Source organism: Doryrhamphus excisus, linkage group LG1 (assembly GCF_037039965.1).
Source record: "Doryrhamphus excisus strain RoL-2023G ecotype Guam linkage group LG1, RoL_Dexc_Guam_v1.1, whole genome shotgun sequence".
NCBI classification, from domain to species: Eukaryota; Metazoa; Chordata; class Actinopteri; order Syngnathiformes; family Syngnathidae; genus Doryrhamphus; species Doryrhamphus excisus.
The window spans coordinates 27,780,566-27,798,614 of NC_136357.1; the positions used below are offsets into that span (position 1 = coordinate 27,780,566).

At 35.2% G+C, this 18,049-nt stretch overlaps 1 protein-coding gene across 1 annotated transcript in view; it reads left to right on the forward strand.

The window, feature by feature from the left end:
• kif18a (kinesin family member 18A) overlaps positions 1–17,802 on the forward strand; it is a 34,939-nt gene extending 17,137 nt beyond the window's left edge. Inside the window, exons 11-18 of the mRNA XM_078793069.1 lie at positions 1,160–1,324; positions 2,782–2,903; positions 2,971–3,245; positions 4,242–4,298; positions 12,086–12,449; positions 14,836–14,928; positions 15,706–15,794; positions 17,154–17,802. Of these exons, the coding sequence (XP_078649195.1) occupies positions 1,160–1,324; positions 2,782–2,903; positions 2,971–3,245; positions 4,242–4,298; positions 12,086–12,449; positions 14,836–14,928; positions 15,706–15,794; positions 17,154–17,290 (1,302 nt within the window). The 3' untranslated portion in view covers positions 17,291–17,802. The remainder of the gene's footprint in view (positions 1–1,159; positions 1,325–2,781; positions 2,904–2,970; positions 3,246–4,241; positions 4,299–12,085; positions 12,450–14,835; positions 14,929–15,705; positions 15,795–17,153) is intronic.
• The last annotated feature ends 247 nt before the right edge of the window (positions 17,803–18,049 follow it).

Genomic DNA, 18,049 nt, shown 5'->3' on the forward strand with positions numbered 1-18,049 from the left:
TTTTAACAGAAAGACCCCCCCAAAAAAACATTAAATTAAATAAAATGCTATAAATGAATTTTAATAATCCTTTATGAATTCCATTGAAACCTTTTTCCAGATTATCTCCAAAATGATGCCGAAGGTTTTGAGGCTGTCGCTCGGCAGCGACTCACTTCGTCACTCCAGGATCCTCTTAAGTCGGGGGTGTCCAAAGATCGCCCCTGTTTTTTTTTTTTTATGCGCAATGTTGAGATGCAGTCTCCTTCCATCATTTATTTACTGACTTAGTATGTATTAATATTAATAATAGTAAAATAAAAAATAATAGTATTAATTTAACAGAGCCCCCCCCCAAAAAAACCATTAAATTAATTAAAATGCTATAAATGAATTTTAATAATCCTTTATGAATTCCATTGAAACCTTTTTCCAGATTCTCTCCAAAATGATGCCGAAGGTTTTGAGGCTGTCGCTCGGCAGCCTCATGAGCGACTCACTACGTCACTCCAGGATCCTCTTAAGTCGCCCCTGTTTTTTTTTAATACGCAACGTTGAGATGTAGTCTCCTTCCATCATTTATTTACTGACTTAGTATGTGTTAATATTAATAATAGTAAAATAAAAAATAATAGTATTATTTTAACAGAGAGACCCCCCCCAAAAAAACATGAAATTAAATAAAATGCTATAAATGAATTTTAATAATCCTTTATGAATTCCATTGAAACCTCTTTCCAGATTCTCTCCAAATGATGGGTTTTGAGGCTGTCGCTCGGCAGCGACTCACTACGTCACTCCAGGATGCTCTTAAGTCGCCCCTGTTTTTTTTTTTTTTTTAATACGCAACGTTGAAATGCAGTCATTAATTTACTGACTTAGTATGTGTCCCTTGCTGGAAAAATGTCGGACACGCCTGCCCTGTTCATGGCAGGTTTTGAGGCTGTCGCTCGGCAGCCCCTTGACGGACCGAATCAATACGAAGCAAGCGGTTTAGTCTGCAACATAACAGAAAAGAGGCAAACTCGTCCTAACACACAAAGTCGAAGCTGATGTGTGGTCTGCAAAATAATTGCAGATTAATTGCAGATTAATAGCGTTTAATCGATTAATCAGCTCTAATAATATGTCAGTGACAAGTGTCTTTTTTTTTTTGTTCTTGTTGTTCTTCCACCAACAGGCTACTTGTAAACACGAGCGGAAGATTGCCATGCTCCGCACTCAGCAGCAGCACATTTGGAAACGTCTGAAGGAAAAAGAAATCCGCTTTCAGGAAAACGACGGCCGGCTTCATCGCGCGGAGAACGAGATGAAATTGTTGAAGTCAAACGATCAGGGATCCGAGGTTAGTACAACCTTTACTGTCACGTCCGCCGTGTGGGGGGGGGGGGACTCGAGCGGTTACCGAGGTAACCCCCGCTTTCGCCGACGGAGGACAAGTCGTCGTGATGTTTGTCGTGAGATCTCGCAAATTACGGCGGTGTAAACGGGATTTAGCTTTAATATAGAGCGTGGTTAAACGATGAAAGAATCGTATCAATGTGGGATGAATCGTTCAAAACTTGATTCTTTTTTTTTTTTTTTTTTTTTTGTTTATTTGAGAAGGTAGGCTGTGTCTCTACTGGTGTCGTGACTGTCTTTGTTTTCTTCCCATCTGTTCTCCCAGTAATTAGAACCGTGCTCATTTTATTTCTCCAGCTCACTCGTGGATCACTGAAGAGAATAAATCAATACCCTTTACCCGTCCGTCCGTCCCTCACACAGCCACACAGTTACCTAAAACCATGTTTTTTTTTTTCTTCTTTATCCTTTCTTCCAAGAACTGACCCAGAACTATGACGCACTCAATGGTCAAATGTTCCTCGCTGCTGTTGATTCGTAGTTTTCTTGCGTCAGAGTCTCCATAACCCCTCCCCCCTCTCCTCCTCCACTTCGCTCGCTGACTGAATTTCAAATGAAACGCAGACAAAAACAAACCTTTTTCTCTAAAGCAGGGGTCTCAAACTCAATTTACCTGGGGGCCACTGGAGCTAGGGTCTTGGGCAAGGCTGGACCGCATCAGGTTTTCCATTAAAAACGGAAAAATATACAAACTTTTTCAGTGCTTTGGTTCCGATTTTCTACAATAAAAGCTCTGATAAAAACATTCCACTGTTCTCAAATATCTTCATTTTTATTTTTCTGCACAAAATAAGATAAAAAATAAACAAATCAAGAATAAAGAAAATCAATCACTAATAAATAAATATAATAAAAATAATAATAAAACACCAAATAATAAAAACTTAAGAAACCGCATATAGTTGACGGGTAGACAAATGATTTTTTTCATATTAAAATGAACAAAGCATTATTAGAGCCCTGTAGACATGACAAAACACGACTATAGTCACATTTATACTTTTATTTATTTACAACATATTGCGCAACTGCAGGGTCTCGAGACACATGCTAACTCGCAAACTAGAGGGCTAGCGACCTAAACGGTAGCCTTCAAGTTATTTCCTTTCAACTTAAATAGCCAAAAACTTACCACTTCCACACGGATAGGGAGGATAACTATTAACAGTTATTTAACCTTTAACATGAACATGAATCAAACGTAATAATTTTTTCCGGGTACATGATACCATACGGCATCCATATCAAACTTGCGCGGGCCGCACTGACATTGAACTTTCATATCAAGGCAGGGGGCCTCAAACTCGTGTCCTGCGGGCCTCATTTGGCCCGCGGGCCGCGTGTTTGAGACCCCTGCTCTAAAGTGTCACCTTTTTTGATTTTCTTTTTTTTTTTGTGAAGGTATTAGAAAAGGACTTGCGTTGTCACAGACTGGAGCTTCAGGCGAACGACCTCGATCAACACATCAAGCAGATGATCCGACTCACCGCGCTTCAGGATCAGGAAAACAAGCGCATGCAGAAGTATGTTGGTGTCACTCGTCGTTAAGTCCAAAAATCTGAACCCTCATGAGAACTCATTGAATTTCAGAATGCTCAACATGTTATTGCCGGCGTACGGTCGACTCTACGCCGCGGTGCGTGACGCCGGGCTGGTCACCGCCCACGATGAGTTGAAGAAGATCGAGCTGGAGCAATTGGTGCTAAGAGAAAGAGGTGTGGTCTGGGCGGACCAGGAAGGAGTGGGCCAGGACGTCAAAGCATCATCTGGTGGAGAAACAATGCAGGAGACCAAGGACCAAGGAAGCGAACTCGCGCCTGTTCTGTCGTTCTCGCAACTGCTCTGCCACCAGAGCAGCCCCTGTAGTAAGTTGACTTGACCCTGATCCTGTCCATCATGGTCACTCCCTATGTGAACCTCAGCATCCTTATCACAGTTCGGCTTCCTGTCTTTTCCTCAGTGTCTCTGTCTCTAGATCAAACAACATGGCTGGTCTCACCATAGGGAAAAAAATCTGCATTAATTTGAATTAATAAAGTCAAAATATTAAGAGAAAGTTGTAATTGACTTTCTCTACTACTTGAAAAAAATCTGCATTAATTTTAATTAATAAAGTCAAAATATTTAGAGAAAGTCGTAATTTACTTTCTCTTAATATTTTGACTTTACTAATTAAAATTAATGCTGTTTTTTTAATTGACTTTCTCTTAATATTTTGACTTTACTAATTAAAATTAATGCAGATTTTTTTCCCCATGGTGAGACCATTATTATCAGAATAATGTAATATTATGAGGAAAAATAACTTTTTATTATTTAATTGGAATATTAAATATTGTTTTTTTGTTAAGTTTTAATATTAGACAAAGTCAATTAATTTTAATTGAAAGCCAAAATATTAAGACAAAGTCGTAATTGACTTTCTCTTAATATTTTGACTTTACTAATTAAAATTAATGCAGATTTTTTCCCCATGGTGATACCATTATTATCAGAATAATGTAATATTATGAGGAAAAATAACTTTGTATTATTAAATTGGAATATTAATAATATTATATGAATTAATATTAGAATATTAAATGCTGTTTTTTTTCCATTAAGTTGTAATATTATGAGAAAGGCACAACAGCAAAAATAATCAACACCACAATTTGGTCAACTCAAATTTCTATTTAAATGGACTGTTTGCAACACAACATGAGCTGCGTCTCTCTACTGCGTGCCGTTCTCCAGCAGATATCTGCAACTGTGTGTCGGACTGTGTGTTCCCCTTTAACACTGACAAGAACGTGAGGTGCATTCACTGACTTTAGGCTATTATATACACGTAACATGTGGTTTTGACTTTTTTAATCCAGGTGCAGAGGGACAGACAAAGAGAGCGTCCTTGATCAAAAATGCTCCATCTCCAAAAGGTAAATATTTTGTATACATTTTGTCTTTTCTGTGTTGGTTTGATTTAATTTAATTTCATTTGAACATGCATCAGATTACAATTGAATGCATCCCATAATCAGTTCCCAGTTCCACATGTCCAAAAGGAGTAGGAAGAAGCAAAGCTTATTAAATCCTACCCCTCCATATGGTACTTTTAAAATCACTAACTGTTTCATTTGTTCACTTCCTGCTTTCCTCATATAATTTAAGTGATTTATTCATTAAATTTTTATTTTATAATTTTTTTTAAAGTTTTTTTTTATTTATTACAATGACATAATGGCTACCATAGTAAGTGTCAATATAGTGATATATATATATATATAGTACATCATGACTGCAATCAGTAACTGTTACATTTGTTCACTTCCTGCTTTCCATAATACAGTTTACTTTTACAATCAGTAACTGTTTCATTTGTATAGTGATATATATATATATAGCACATCATGACTGCAATCAGTAACTGTTAAATTTGTTCACTTCCTGCTTTCGTAATATAATTTAAGTGATTTATTCATAAAAATTTTATTTTTTATGTTATTTTTATTTTATTTTATTATTTTAGTTTATTTTAGTTTTTTTTATTTATTACAATGACATTACAATGACATAATGGCTACCATAGTAAGTGTCAATATAGTGATATATATATAGTACATCATGACTGCAATCAGTAACTGTTACATTTGTTCACTTCCTGCTTTCCATAATACAGTTTACTTTTACAATCAGTAACTGTTTCATTTGTTCACTTCCTGCTTTTGTAATATAATTTAAGTGATTAAGTGGGTTTTTTTTGTTTTTTTTTTTAGTAATGTACCTCGTACTGAAGTACGAGGTGATATGACCATCCAATGACATTATGTGTACCATAGTAACTGTCAATATAGTGATATATATAAAGCACATCATTAATCGTTGATTATTCATCGCCTTTGACGCAATTAGCGCCGGTTACATAACGTGGGGCATTTCTATATGCTGCTGTACTTCCACGTAAACGTATCAAAAATAGACTTGAAGTCTTATCTTTCGTGACGTGCGTGTGTGTGTGGCGGCTGGTGTGAATCGGCAGACTGCTTAAAATAGAAGCGTTTTAAAAAGCGTCGGACGCGCTGCAACGCGTCTGGTGTTAATTCGGGGGTAAATTGTAAAAGGGTGAAGGAAAATAAATTTCCGGGGATCACAACAGATGAAAAATATGAGCTGGAAACCTCATATTACAAATATACAACATAAGGTGGCAAGAAATATTTCAATATTGAACAAAGCAAAATTTATTCTCATTTTTTATTTGCTCTCTGGTTCTACCATATCTTACTTATTGTGTGGAAATATGGGCTAATAACTATAAAAGCAATCTTCACTCGCTAAATGTACTGCAAAAAAAGGTCAGTAAGGATAATTCATAATGCCGCCTACAGAGAACATACTAACTCCTTATTTCTAAAATCACAAATACTTCAACTTGCTGATATCTTCAAACAGCTAAAATAATGCATAAGGCTAAAAATAACCAATTAGCTAAAAATGTCATCCGATACTTCTCTACAAGAGAGAGGAAATATGATCTCAGGGAAGAACTACATTTGAAACACTTCTATGCTAGGACTATGTTAAAAAGCCGTAGCATTTCAGTATGTGGAATCAAACTATGGAATGGATTGAGTAAGGAACCATTGAGTATGTTTTGTAAAAAAGGAAAAAAATAAAAATAAAAAAATAATAAAATATAACTAATTTTTTTTTTTTAAATGAATAAAATAAAACTAAAATATAACAAAAATAAATAAATGATATTGAAGGCGAGAAACAATTATTCCGGAATTAACTCATTGCAAAACAGGAAGGTGGTGGTGGTTGGTCTTGCTACCCCATCATGTTTTTGAGAACAGCGTGCCTTTAATGACCCAAAGAATACAAACAAGTACCAGTGTTTTGACAATGAAGGTCACACAAAAACAAAAATTCCAGAATTAACTCATTGCAAAACAGGAAGGTGGTGGTGGTTGGTCTTGCTACCCCATCATGTTTTTGAGAACAGCGTGCCTTTAATGACCCAAAGAATACAAACAAGTACCAGTGTTTTGATATTGAAGGTGAGAAACAAAAACAAAAATTCCAAAATTAACTCATTGCAAAACAGGAAAGTGGTGGTGGTTGGTCTTGCTACCCCATCATGTTTTTGAGAACAGCGTGCCTTTAATGACCTGAAGAATACAAACAAGTACCAGTGTTTTGATATTGAAGGCAAGAAAAAAAATTCCAGAATTAACTCATTGCAAAACAGGAAAGTGGTGGTGGTTGGTCTTGCTACCGCATCATGTTTTTGAGAACAGCGTGCCTTTAATGACCTGAAGAATACAAACAAGTACCAGTGTTTTGATAATGACGGTTAGACAAAACCAAAAATTCCAGAATTAACTCATTGCAAAACAGGAAGGTGGTGGTGGTTGGTCTTGCTACCGCATCATGTTTTTGAGAACAGCATGCCTATAATGACTCAAAGAATACAAACAAGTACCAGTGTTTTGATAATGACGTTAGACAAAACAAAAATTCCGGAATTAACTCATTGCAAAACAGGAAGGTGGTGGTGGTTGGTCTTGCTACCGCATCATGTTTTTGAGAACAGCGTGCCTATAATGACCCAAAGAATACAAACAAGTACCAGTGTTTTGATAATGACGTTAGACAAAACAAAAATTCCGGAATTAACTCATTGCAAAACAGGAAGGTGGTGGTGGTTGGTCTTGCTACCCCATCATGTTTTTGAGAACAGCGTGCCTTTAATGACCCAAAGAATACAAACAAGTACCAGCGTTTTGACAATGAAGGTCACACAAAAACAAAAATTCCAGAATTAACTCATATAAAAATACAATAAATCACTTTAAAAAAAACTCAAATTTCCTTCATCATCCATGAAAGCAGACCTGTTATTTTTTGCGTTTTTGACTTTGGAAAGCATAGTTGGACATTTTTTTACACTTTTCTAACATGACGATTAGTAATCGGTAATCGATTAGTTGTTTTTATGAAACATTGTAAATATCCTATGTTTTCGTCCTCTCAAATGTGATTTTTTTTTTTATTTCCTTCATCATCCATGAAAGCAGACCTGTTATTTTTTGTGTTTTTGACTTTTGAAAGGATTTTTTTTTTACATGTTTCTAACATGTTGCCGACTAAAACACAAATTTTTTTTGCTTCTTATTGATTGGTCAGCATGGGGTTGCTAACCGGTTTGCTTGATTAATCCAAATAACAAGCTTAATCGACTAAAAAAAAAAAAAAATTCCTCCATGCATCCCTCCAGAACCCTCCCCTTTTCTTTTCAATTGCCATTGTCCACCCTCTTATCAAACGCATTTCAAGTATAAAATGGAGCTACTGTGGCTACTTCCAGAGCCACAACTGCGGTGCGTTAGTAAGTAAATTTAGCTTGTTTTATGACATATTTGTAAATTCCTGCCAACTTGGTGTTAATGTGATATATTGCAGAATATCTGCGGGGTTTTTTTTCATTTTTATTTTTTTTCAAAAGCAGCATTCATCTATGCAGTAGTTCATTTTCCCAGCATGCATCCAAGTCATTCGGGGCCTTCAAAGGAGCATGCCAGTGAATTTCCATGTAATATAATCAGCGTAATATATGCAGCGTTTATATAACTGTTGTTAATCACTCCAGTTTCCCTTATTGGGAACATGCAGCCTCTGTATCATCTCTCTAATGTAATCATAACTTCTTTGCATCTCTTTCGATATTTCATGTACTGACTTGGGATTTTTTTTTTCTCACAATTTCACTCTAGCCAACCGGCTATCGCTGGGGCGTCGCACTCGTTTTCCCACATCGCTGTTATGGTCACCCTGAGAGGGGCCACCTGGAACTGTGAAACCATATTAATGTATGCCTTATGGTATTATGACACATTTGATTATTAGCATTTTCACTTTGTATTGTTTTATAATCATAAATAATTGTTATTTTATTAATTGTTCATGAATAAATCATCAAAATATTTTTACATTTGATTTGACGCACACAAAATAAATATATTCAGTGTAAAAATTATTTTTGATTAAAAAAATAATTTACTAAATATAAAAAAAAGTAAAAATAAAATATAGTTATTTTAAAAGTATTATAATATATAACAATTTTTAATAATAATAATATAACAAAATAATGATAATTTTTACATCTTAACAAAATAAATATATTCAGCATAAAAATTAATTTTGATTTAAAAATAATTTACTAAATATCAAACAAATTAAAAATAAAATAAAAACATTATTTTAAAAGTATTCTAATAATATATAAAAAATGTTAATAATAATAATTCATTCATTCATTTTCTACCGCTTTTTCCACACGAGGGTCGCGGGGGTGCTGGAGCCTATCCCAGCTGTCTTTGGGCGAGAGGCGGTGTACACCCTGGACTGGTGGCCAGCCAATCACAGGGCACATATAGACAAACAATAAATATATTTATTTAACTAAAATATAATATTTTTTTTTTTTGTTCCTTACAGTGTATGTGTACATACTTTGTGTATGTATAGGTTTAAAAATGTGCTGTCATATTTAAACAAATAAATTAAATAATAAATAATATCAGGGTGTACCCTGGGATAGGCTCCAGCGTACCCCTGTGACCTTAGTGTGTATAAACGTCATTGATATTGCATGGATATACACAAATGTATTTTGAGATGATATTAGCATAATAAAATTAAATAAGTGTCTTTTTGATAAATATTATTTGCTGGCTTTTTCCGGCCACCTCAATTGACATGACAGGCCAGATCTGGCCCCCCCACCGGGGCTTTGTCCGTCCCTCACCATAGACACTGCACCATAATACCGTAGGAGAAATGAATGGCTCCACCCTGCAGTGTGCTCGGCCAATCAGAGAGGATCAGATTTAGAGAGGCAATGAACACTTGTCTGGTTATTAATAGAAGCTAACGCAAAAATCGTCACTGAAGATTAAATCTGACGTCCTTGGGGGTTTTTTTTTAGTATTTTTAATTTTTTTTTTTTTTTTTGGAAGGGGGGTCCACATTCCTATATATCATATTTTTTCCTTTTCCCCTTTGCTTCAGATGTCCCGTTGTCTAGCTCAGCCCCTCCATTCTGCCTTTTCCTTTTACCCGCAAATGTTTTTTTTTTTTTTTTTTCTGTCTAGCCTCAAACCCTCCCAATCCCTCCTGAGCTTCATTCATGAAAATGCAGATCCACAGCAGGGCAGGGAGAAAAAAACGTCAGCAGACGTAAACTCCCCGGCTCCACCAACCAGAAAAGGCGCACTATAAAAAACAGGCAGCAGCAACCAAGCGACCCTAATTCAGTGCTGCCTCCACCAGAAATAGCAACTCATGCATGTATTAATCCCCTACAAGCCAAAAATATGTGATTGAAGGAATTCTGCTTCCATTTATTGCTAGAAACAACTCGGGCTGCCGCAGGATAGTACTATTTATTACTATCTCCTATATCTGACGTCTGAATCCGTATTTTGCTGATATGACTTCAAAAATGTCAAAGTGACAGCAAAAATCGATTGCGTTCTGCACAGTCACTGCCTCTATGATGCGATGCTAGTATTTTCCTCCAAAGCCTCTCCATCCCCCGTTACACCGCCGCAGGAAACACCACGAGTGGTGGAATGAACACTGTTGAGGTGTGAGGAATTATTGCAAATGGTTACTGAAAGGTAAAACTTACTTGTGCGTATTTAATAACACATAAATACTGACTACTTTAATCCACTGGTGTCCACAGTCCAGACCAGGGGGGTGGGATTTGTGTCCACAGAAGCCACAAAAAAAAAACAAAAAAACATTAAAGATGATTAGAGCCATTCAAAATAATTAGAATTACAATTGCCTGCAGCTGAAAAAAAAATCAAAACCAAACATGAAAATATGCAACTCATCATGTACTATTATATGTAACTGTCCGATAAAAAAATAAATACATTGACAAAAAATGTAAATCCAACTAATCTGTTCCAGAAAGCCAAACACATTTTTATATATTTTAACATAATAACAAATAATAAATGCTAATAAATACATAGAAATGATGAACGTACATTGTCGGTTACGTTTATCTTCCTAACTCATTGCAAAACAGGAAGGTGGTCGTGGTTGGTCTTGCTACCCCATCATGTTTTTGACAACAGCGTGCCTTTAATGACCCAAAGAATACAAACAAGTACCACTGTTTTGATAATAAAAGTGAGACAAAAACAAAAATTCCAAAATTAACTCATTGCAAAACAGGAAGGTTGTGGTGGTTGGACTTGCTACCCCATCATGTTTTTGACAACAGCGTGCCTTTAATGACCCAAAGAATACAAACAAGTACCACTGTTTTGATAATAAAAGTGAGACAAAAACAAAAATTCCAAAATTAACTCATTGCAAAACAGGAAGGTTGTGGTGGTTGGACTTGCTACCCCATCATGTTTTTGACAACAGCGTGCCTTTAATGACCCAAAGAATACAAACAAGTACCAGTGTTTTGACAATAAATGTCACACAAAGAAAAATTCCAGAATTAACTCATTGCAAAACAGGAAGGTGGTCGTGGTTGGTCTTGCTACCACATTATGTTTTTGAGAACAGCGTGCCTTTTAATGACCCAAAGAATACAAACAAGTACCACTGTTTTGATAATAAAAGTGAGACAAAAACAAAAATTCCAAAATTAACTCATTGCAAAACAGGAAGGTGGTGGTGCTTGGTCTTGCTACCCCATCATGTTTTTGAGAACAGCGTGCCTATAGTGACCCAAAGAATACAAACAAGTACCAGCGATTTGACAATGAAGGTCACACAGAAACAAAAATTCCAGAATTAACTCATTGCAAAACAGGAAGGTGGTGGTGGTTGGTCTTGGTACCCCATCATGTTTTTCAGAACAGTGTGCCTTTAATGACCCAAAGAATACAAACAAGTACCAGTGTTTTGATAATGACGGTTAGACAAAACAAAAATTCCGGAATTAACTCATTGCAAAACAGGAAGGTGGTGGTGGTTGGTCTTGCTACCGCATCATGTTTTTGAGAACAGCATGCCTTTAATGACCCAAAGAATACAAACAAGTACCAGCGTTTTGACAATGAAGGTCACACAAAAACAAAAATTCCAGAATTAACTCATTGCAAAACAGGAAGGTGGTGGTGGTTGGTCTTGGTACCCCATCATGTTTTTGAGAACAGCGTGCCTTTAATGACCCAAAGAATACAAACAAGTACCAGTGTTTTGATAATGACGGTTAGACAAAACAAAAATTCCGGAATTAACTCATTGCAAAACAGGAAGGTGGTGGTGGTTGGTCTTGCTACCGCATCATGTTTTTGAGAACAGCATGCCTTTAATGACCCAAAGAATACAAACAAGTACCAGCGTTTTGACAATGAAGGTCACACAAAAACAAAACTTCCAGAATTAACTCATTGCAAAACAGGAAGGTGGTGGTGGTTGGTCTTGGTACCCCATCATGTTTTTGAGAACAGCGTGCCTTTAATGACCCAAAGAATACAAACAAGTACCAGTGTTTTGATAATGACGGTTAGACAAAACAAAAATTCCGGAATTAACTCATTGCAAAACAGGAAGGTGGTGGTGGTTGGTCTTGCTACCCCATCATGTTTTTGAGAACAGCGTGCCTTTTAATGACCCAAAGAATACAAAGTTGCTCGATTTCCGCACATTCTTACTGTTTGTATTGTTTTTTTTTTAGAAATCCAAAGTCATCCAAGTATGAAGCACCCAGACGCAAGACCTCCCCGAAATATCTCTGTCTTGTTCCCACCACTAAGCCCCCGGACTGTCTGCCAAAATCCCCAAGGCTTTGAAGAGGGCATTGTTCCTCTCCCGTGCACACCAGAACCGACTCAAAGACCCGTTCAGGCCGTTCCGTCCAGTTTCCCCAACGGCTTGGATCCAAACATGACCTTTGAAGTTGCAGAAGATCCAGGCAATTCAACCATCATACTTAGCAACTGTGGACCCCCTAAAGCATTGAAGTCTGTCAATCTTTCAGCTCGCAGTCAAGTCATCAATCCTCCCAAAGCCGATGAGGCCAACCAGGCTCCTCCCAAACGGTAAGTGCTTGGTTCTTACAAGGGCTCGAGATACAAGGGCTCGGGGTACACCGTGGACTGGTCGCCAGCCAATCACGGGGCACATATAGACAAACAACCATTCACACTCACATTCATACCTATGGACAATTTGGAGTCGCTAATTAACCTAGCATGTTTTTGGAATGTGAGAGGAAACCGGAGTACCCGGAGAAAACCCACGCGTGCACGGGGAGAACATGCAAACTCCACACAGAGATAGCCGAGGGTGGAATCGAACCCTGGTCTCCTAGCTGTGAGGTCTGCGCGCTAACCACTCGACCGCCGTGCCGCCCAAATAACTTATTCTCAGATCAAAAAAGTCTTTCAAATGAAGTGAGGACGAGAGACAAAGAAGCCAAAAAAAAAAATTTTTTTTTTACCACTTCCACACTAAATGAGAGTATAACCTTTTGCACTCGATCTCATGTCATGCAATGTTTGTCTTAGCCGATATAGAGGGACGACTGTAATAAAAAACAAAAAACTATGCTGCTTAGTTGGAGCAGATTACTTGCTGTGAGGTCTGCGCGCTAACCACTTGTCCACCATGCAGCTCATGTTTACCATTGTTCAGAAAGAGGAAAAACTGGCTATTGTCAACTTTTCAAGCCGTATTTTTAAAGGTTTGCGCTCTCGTTCTACATGGTGTATAAGCAGCAACATTCATTCAATTTAAGATGTTTGTAAACAAACTTTCCAGGGAAGCCATTTTGTCTGCTATCAAATGCTCTGCAAAGACGGGGAATCAAACCAAACTACACTCTCCTGAGTCCTTCCAGGTGTGCACAAACAGTTTAAATGTAAATACAAAAAGTAGATAGAACCGCAGAAAGTTATCGGTACTGTTTTTTTGTAGGGAGAAAAAAAAAGTGCATCTCTAATTTAATTACATAAGTCAATATCTTAATTCTTGCTGACTGTTTGCTCACCACGGGCACGTAACCGGTCGACAAGGAGTGTCGCTAAGCAGCTCTTAATTGTGGGTGGCTGGAGCCCGTATCTGTCAACATTAGAGCGCAGGGGAAGAAGGAGCTGGACTCAACTCCTGAGCGATTGCAACAGAGTAGATGTGGAATCTGAGCTTTAAAGACAGACAAATAACCAGCATGAACAGGTAACAATGCACATAGTGGGACCCACCGTTTGTCAACTGCAGTGGCGTCATTAGGTCTAATTCAGGGGGGGCTTCAAACCCCCTAAAATGTTCTTAAGTCCCCCTAAATAATGTTATATTTTTTATTGATTTTTTTAAAAAAAATTTGTTGATTTTTTTTTTTTTAACAAAAAAATCTGACAAATTTTTATATAATAGTGCAAATAATAATTATTATAAAATAATAATCAGAAGAATATTTAATGGTGTCTTCAGCGCCCCTAAAATGTTCTTAAGCTCCCCTAAATAATTTTATATTTTTAATTGATTTAAAAAAAAAAATTTTTTACACAAAAATCTAACAAATTTCATATAATAGTGCAAATGCAGGCTAATAAGCAAGCCAATAAGCAGGCTAATACTAGTAATAATCAGAAGAAGAATAATGATGATAATAATAACAATAGACTAATTAATAATATAATCATGATTAATATATAATTAATCACTGGACAGAATGGTTGCAGAGCTTGAGCAGCGGTTTTGCAGTGTAGATTGTGTGTACTTGTGTAAATTTAATGGTGGCTTGAGACCCCCTAAAATGTTCTTAAGTCCTCCTAAATAATTTTATATTTTTTGTTGAATTTAAAAAAATTTTATTGATTTTTTTTTTTTTTTTTTTACAAAAAATCTGACAAATTTCATATAATAGTGCAAATGCAGGCTAATAAGCAAGCCAATAAGCAGGCTAATTCTAGTAATAATCAGAAGAAGAAGAATGATGATAGTAATAATAATAGGCTAATTAATAATATAATAATGATTATTATATAATTGATCACTGGACAGAATGGTTGCAGAGCTTGAGCAGTAACTTCCGTATTCCGTAACTTCCGTAAAAGGTCGACGTATCCCATGTTGAGTGGGATCAAATTAACATTTAGCCAAAAAAAAATTTCCAGCTAGTGAAGAAACATTCCAATATTTTGGTGTAGATCCATTTTTAGCATGGCAAAAAAAAAAAAAAAAATGTTGTGTAACAAAGAATTTTGAAGAGATTACTCCCAAAGTAACCCGTCGCTCGGAAGGATTATGCATACAATATCTCATCCCAAGTGGCGCTTCCGCTAGAGAGGCCGGAAGGAAACAAAAAAAAAAAACACATGAAAATCCTCTGAGTGACTTAAGGGGGTGTTTGTGGGTCTGTTGTGCAATACAACGGTGGGCAATGGTGGGCTTTTGCTTTGTTTTCACGGGAACCTCTGTATGCAGACATCAGATCTCCGCCTCTTTCCAAGCGAGACGGGCCAACCCAACCTACATGGACATGACGTCTGCAGCGCAAGGAAAACGTAAACTCAACCGGTAATTGTTATTTTTTTTTTTTTTTTTTTTTTTACTTGCATGTCACATGAAAGTACAGCGGACCATTGTGGACCATGGCACACAAAAATATCTAAAAATATAAAATTCTAAAAATATAATTTAACAAGAATTTTTTTTTTCAACAAAAAAAAAATTAAATAAGGGAAGAATAAATTGAAATATTGAAGACAAAATTGTATTTTTTTTTCTAGTCTTAGTTTCATAAGTAGGCCTGTCAATCGATTAAAATATTTAATCACGATTAATCTAATTTTGATCATAGTTAACTCGTGATTAATCAATTATTTGGGAATAAAGTTGACAGGGGAGAAAAAACAGCTGTAATTTGATGAGAATAAAGTCACGATAATTAAAAAAAAAATTAGAAACCTTAAAAAAAAATTTGAGAAATTTGTTAGAAACAAACAAAATAAATTCAGAAGATGGAGGTGTGGGGGTAGTTTTTGATTTTTCATTTTTTTGGGGGGGAAAAAAGGCCAATCAATAATACTATTAGTAATTACTAATATATTTAAAAGAAAAAAATGTTGTTATTGGCATCAGTATTTCAACCTTTTAAGCTCTTTTTACTCCAAATTTTTTTTGTTTTTTTTATCGGGAAAGAAGAAGAAAATTTAATTTTTTTTTTACCCATTTTTTTCTGTTACGATGTTACATTAAAGCCAGCCCTGATTGTCAATTTTCCTTTAAAAAAAAAAAATTAATTGCTGATAATGAACTGTTTTTTTTTTGTGCATGACTTCCCCCCACTGTTAGCGAGAGAGATGAGTATCCGTCTGCACCAAAGCGCATAAAGAAAGGCCCCTCCGTGGCCCCCAGACCAGTCAGAGTGCATCATTTCTCAGGTAAGCATCATCATGGAGGGACACCATGTATGTTGAACATTTGACCTGTATTATCAGCTATTTATTAAGCTTGTTTTCATTCAGAAGTTGTGTGGAAACTTCTTTAAAAAAAATAAACACAATTTTGAAATATATTTTCATTTTCAGCAACAAATATTTAGAGGAAATGAAACTTCAGTATTTCTGAATTTTGTATTCTGTATTCACATTATTTTTAGGACTTTGTCAATCAAAGGTCCTCAATGTGTCTCCTTTCAAACTGCATACTCTGATTATTTCATACAAAACAGGGGTGTCCAAAGTGTTTCTCGGGGGCCATTTGCAGCCCTCAGTTGTTTTTCTATTGGGGGGGAAATGTCATTTTAGCAGCGTAATGTTAAAATACTAAAGAAAAACGACGTTATGAAGATTTTGAGGAACAAACTAAATAAATTTGTAATATTTGAAAAATTATGGTGGGGTGAAAATCCAAATATTATATTATATCAATATAATAATATGGAGTGGAATATAATATATTATATAAATATTATATAAATATTTGCAAGAAGAATGTCAAAAAATTTTAAAATAATGTAAAAAAAAGTATATTTATTTTGAAGAACAAACAAAATAAAGTCGTAATATTTGGGAAGTTATTTGGGGGTAAAAACCAAAATATTATATAATATAAATATTATATTATTAATATTATATTTGCAAGAAGAATGTAAAAAAAAGTCAAAATAATGTAAAAAAAAATAAGCATAATATTTTCAGGAACAAACAAAACTAAGTCGTAATATTTGGACAATTATGTTGGGGTAAAAATCCAAATATTATATTATATAAATATTATATTGGCAAGAAGAATGTCAAAAAATGTCAAAATAATGTAAAAAAAAAAAAAGCATAATATTTTGAGGAACAAACAAAACAAAGTCGTAATATTTGGAAAATTATTTATATTTAAATTTATATTATTTATATATAAATTTATTAAATATTTATATATTATTTTACAAAATTATGGTGGTAAAAGTCCAAATATTACATTATATAAATATAAGAAAATGGAATATAATATAAATATTATATTTAAAAGAAGAATGTAAAAAAATGTAAAAAAAATAATGTTTAAAAAAAAAGCATAATATTTTGAGAAACAAAACAAAATTTTAACCTAATTTTAGGAAAAAATTAGGTTGGGGAAAAATTCTAATATTCTGAGAATAAAGTCAAAATATTCCAAAAACAAAATTCTGAAGTATATTTCAGAAAATCTATTTTATATATCCCTCGCTGGGAAACATTTGGACACCCCTGCTATAAAGAAGCCAGATTCGCCCTTGATCGGCTCCCATTTTGTCGCTCCACCAGGTTCAGAAGAAAACAGACCCCGGCGAGTGGTTGGGAGCATTTCCCAAGGAAATCTCAACCTCCTTCCGTCTCCCAAACCCACGTCGCTTTTTTACAAAACATCCCAGCAGTTGAAGAAATCGACTAAGCGCATGTAAACTTTTTTTTTAAAGTAGCATTTTGTAGGCGTTGTGTGTTTTTATTTTTAGAAATAAACATTGTCCCCGTATATGAAAAGGTTATTTCTGATAGCAATAGGCTAATTTTCTAATCCTTGCTCATTGCAAAGGGTGGATTTTTTTCCCAGGTAACACTTCCATGTACAATACATGGCAAGAGCAAGATCATTAATAATTCATCTTTTCCTGGGGTGACGATAATCGGCAAAGGTTCTTGTCTTGTAGATATGTGTACAGTATATTTGTCTTGTACAGCGTTGTCTGTCCAAAAATTAAACTCAATGTTTAAAGTATACTAAATCGTTTTATAGCGGCTTCGTTTTCTCGTGTTGTGGTGTCCGACTGTGATGAATGAATTTCCACGATATAATAATTTAATGTTACTAAATGGAATATGTTTCTAGTTAGAGCATTGAAAATCATTAGAGCTCTGTATACATGAAATAACACCCCTACAGTCACCTTTACATTCCTATTATTTTCTTATGGGAGGAGACATGAGAACTTTATTTTGTTTTGCTTCTCATAAAAAATGTCTAGAAAATTCTAATTTTTTCTTAATATTTTTACTAAAGAATATTCTTTTTCTTCATAATATTCTGAGTGTATTCATGCAAAATTTTAACTTTTTTATATTTGATTTGATTTTATCCTTGAAAAAAATGCAGCTGAATTTTTCATTTATGCAGGGTTTTTCAATAATTTTTTTTCTCATTATATTTTGACTTTATACGCATA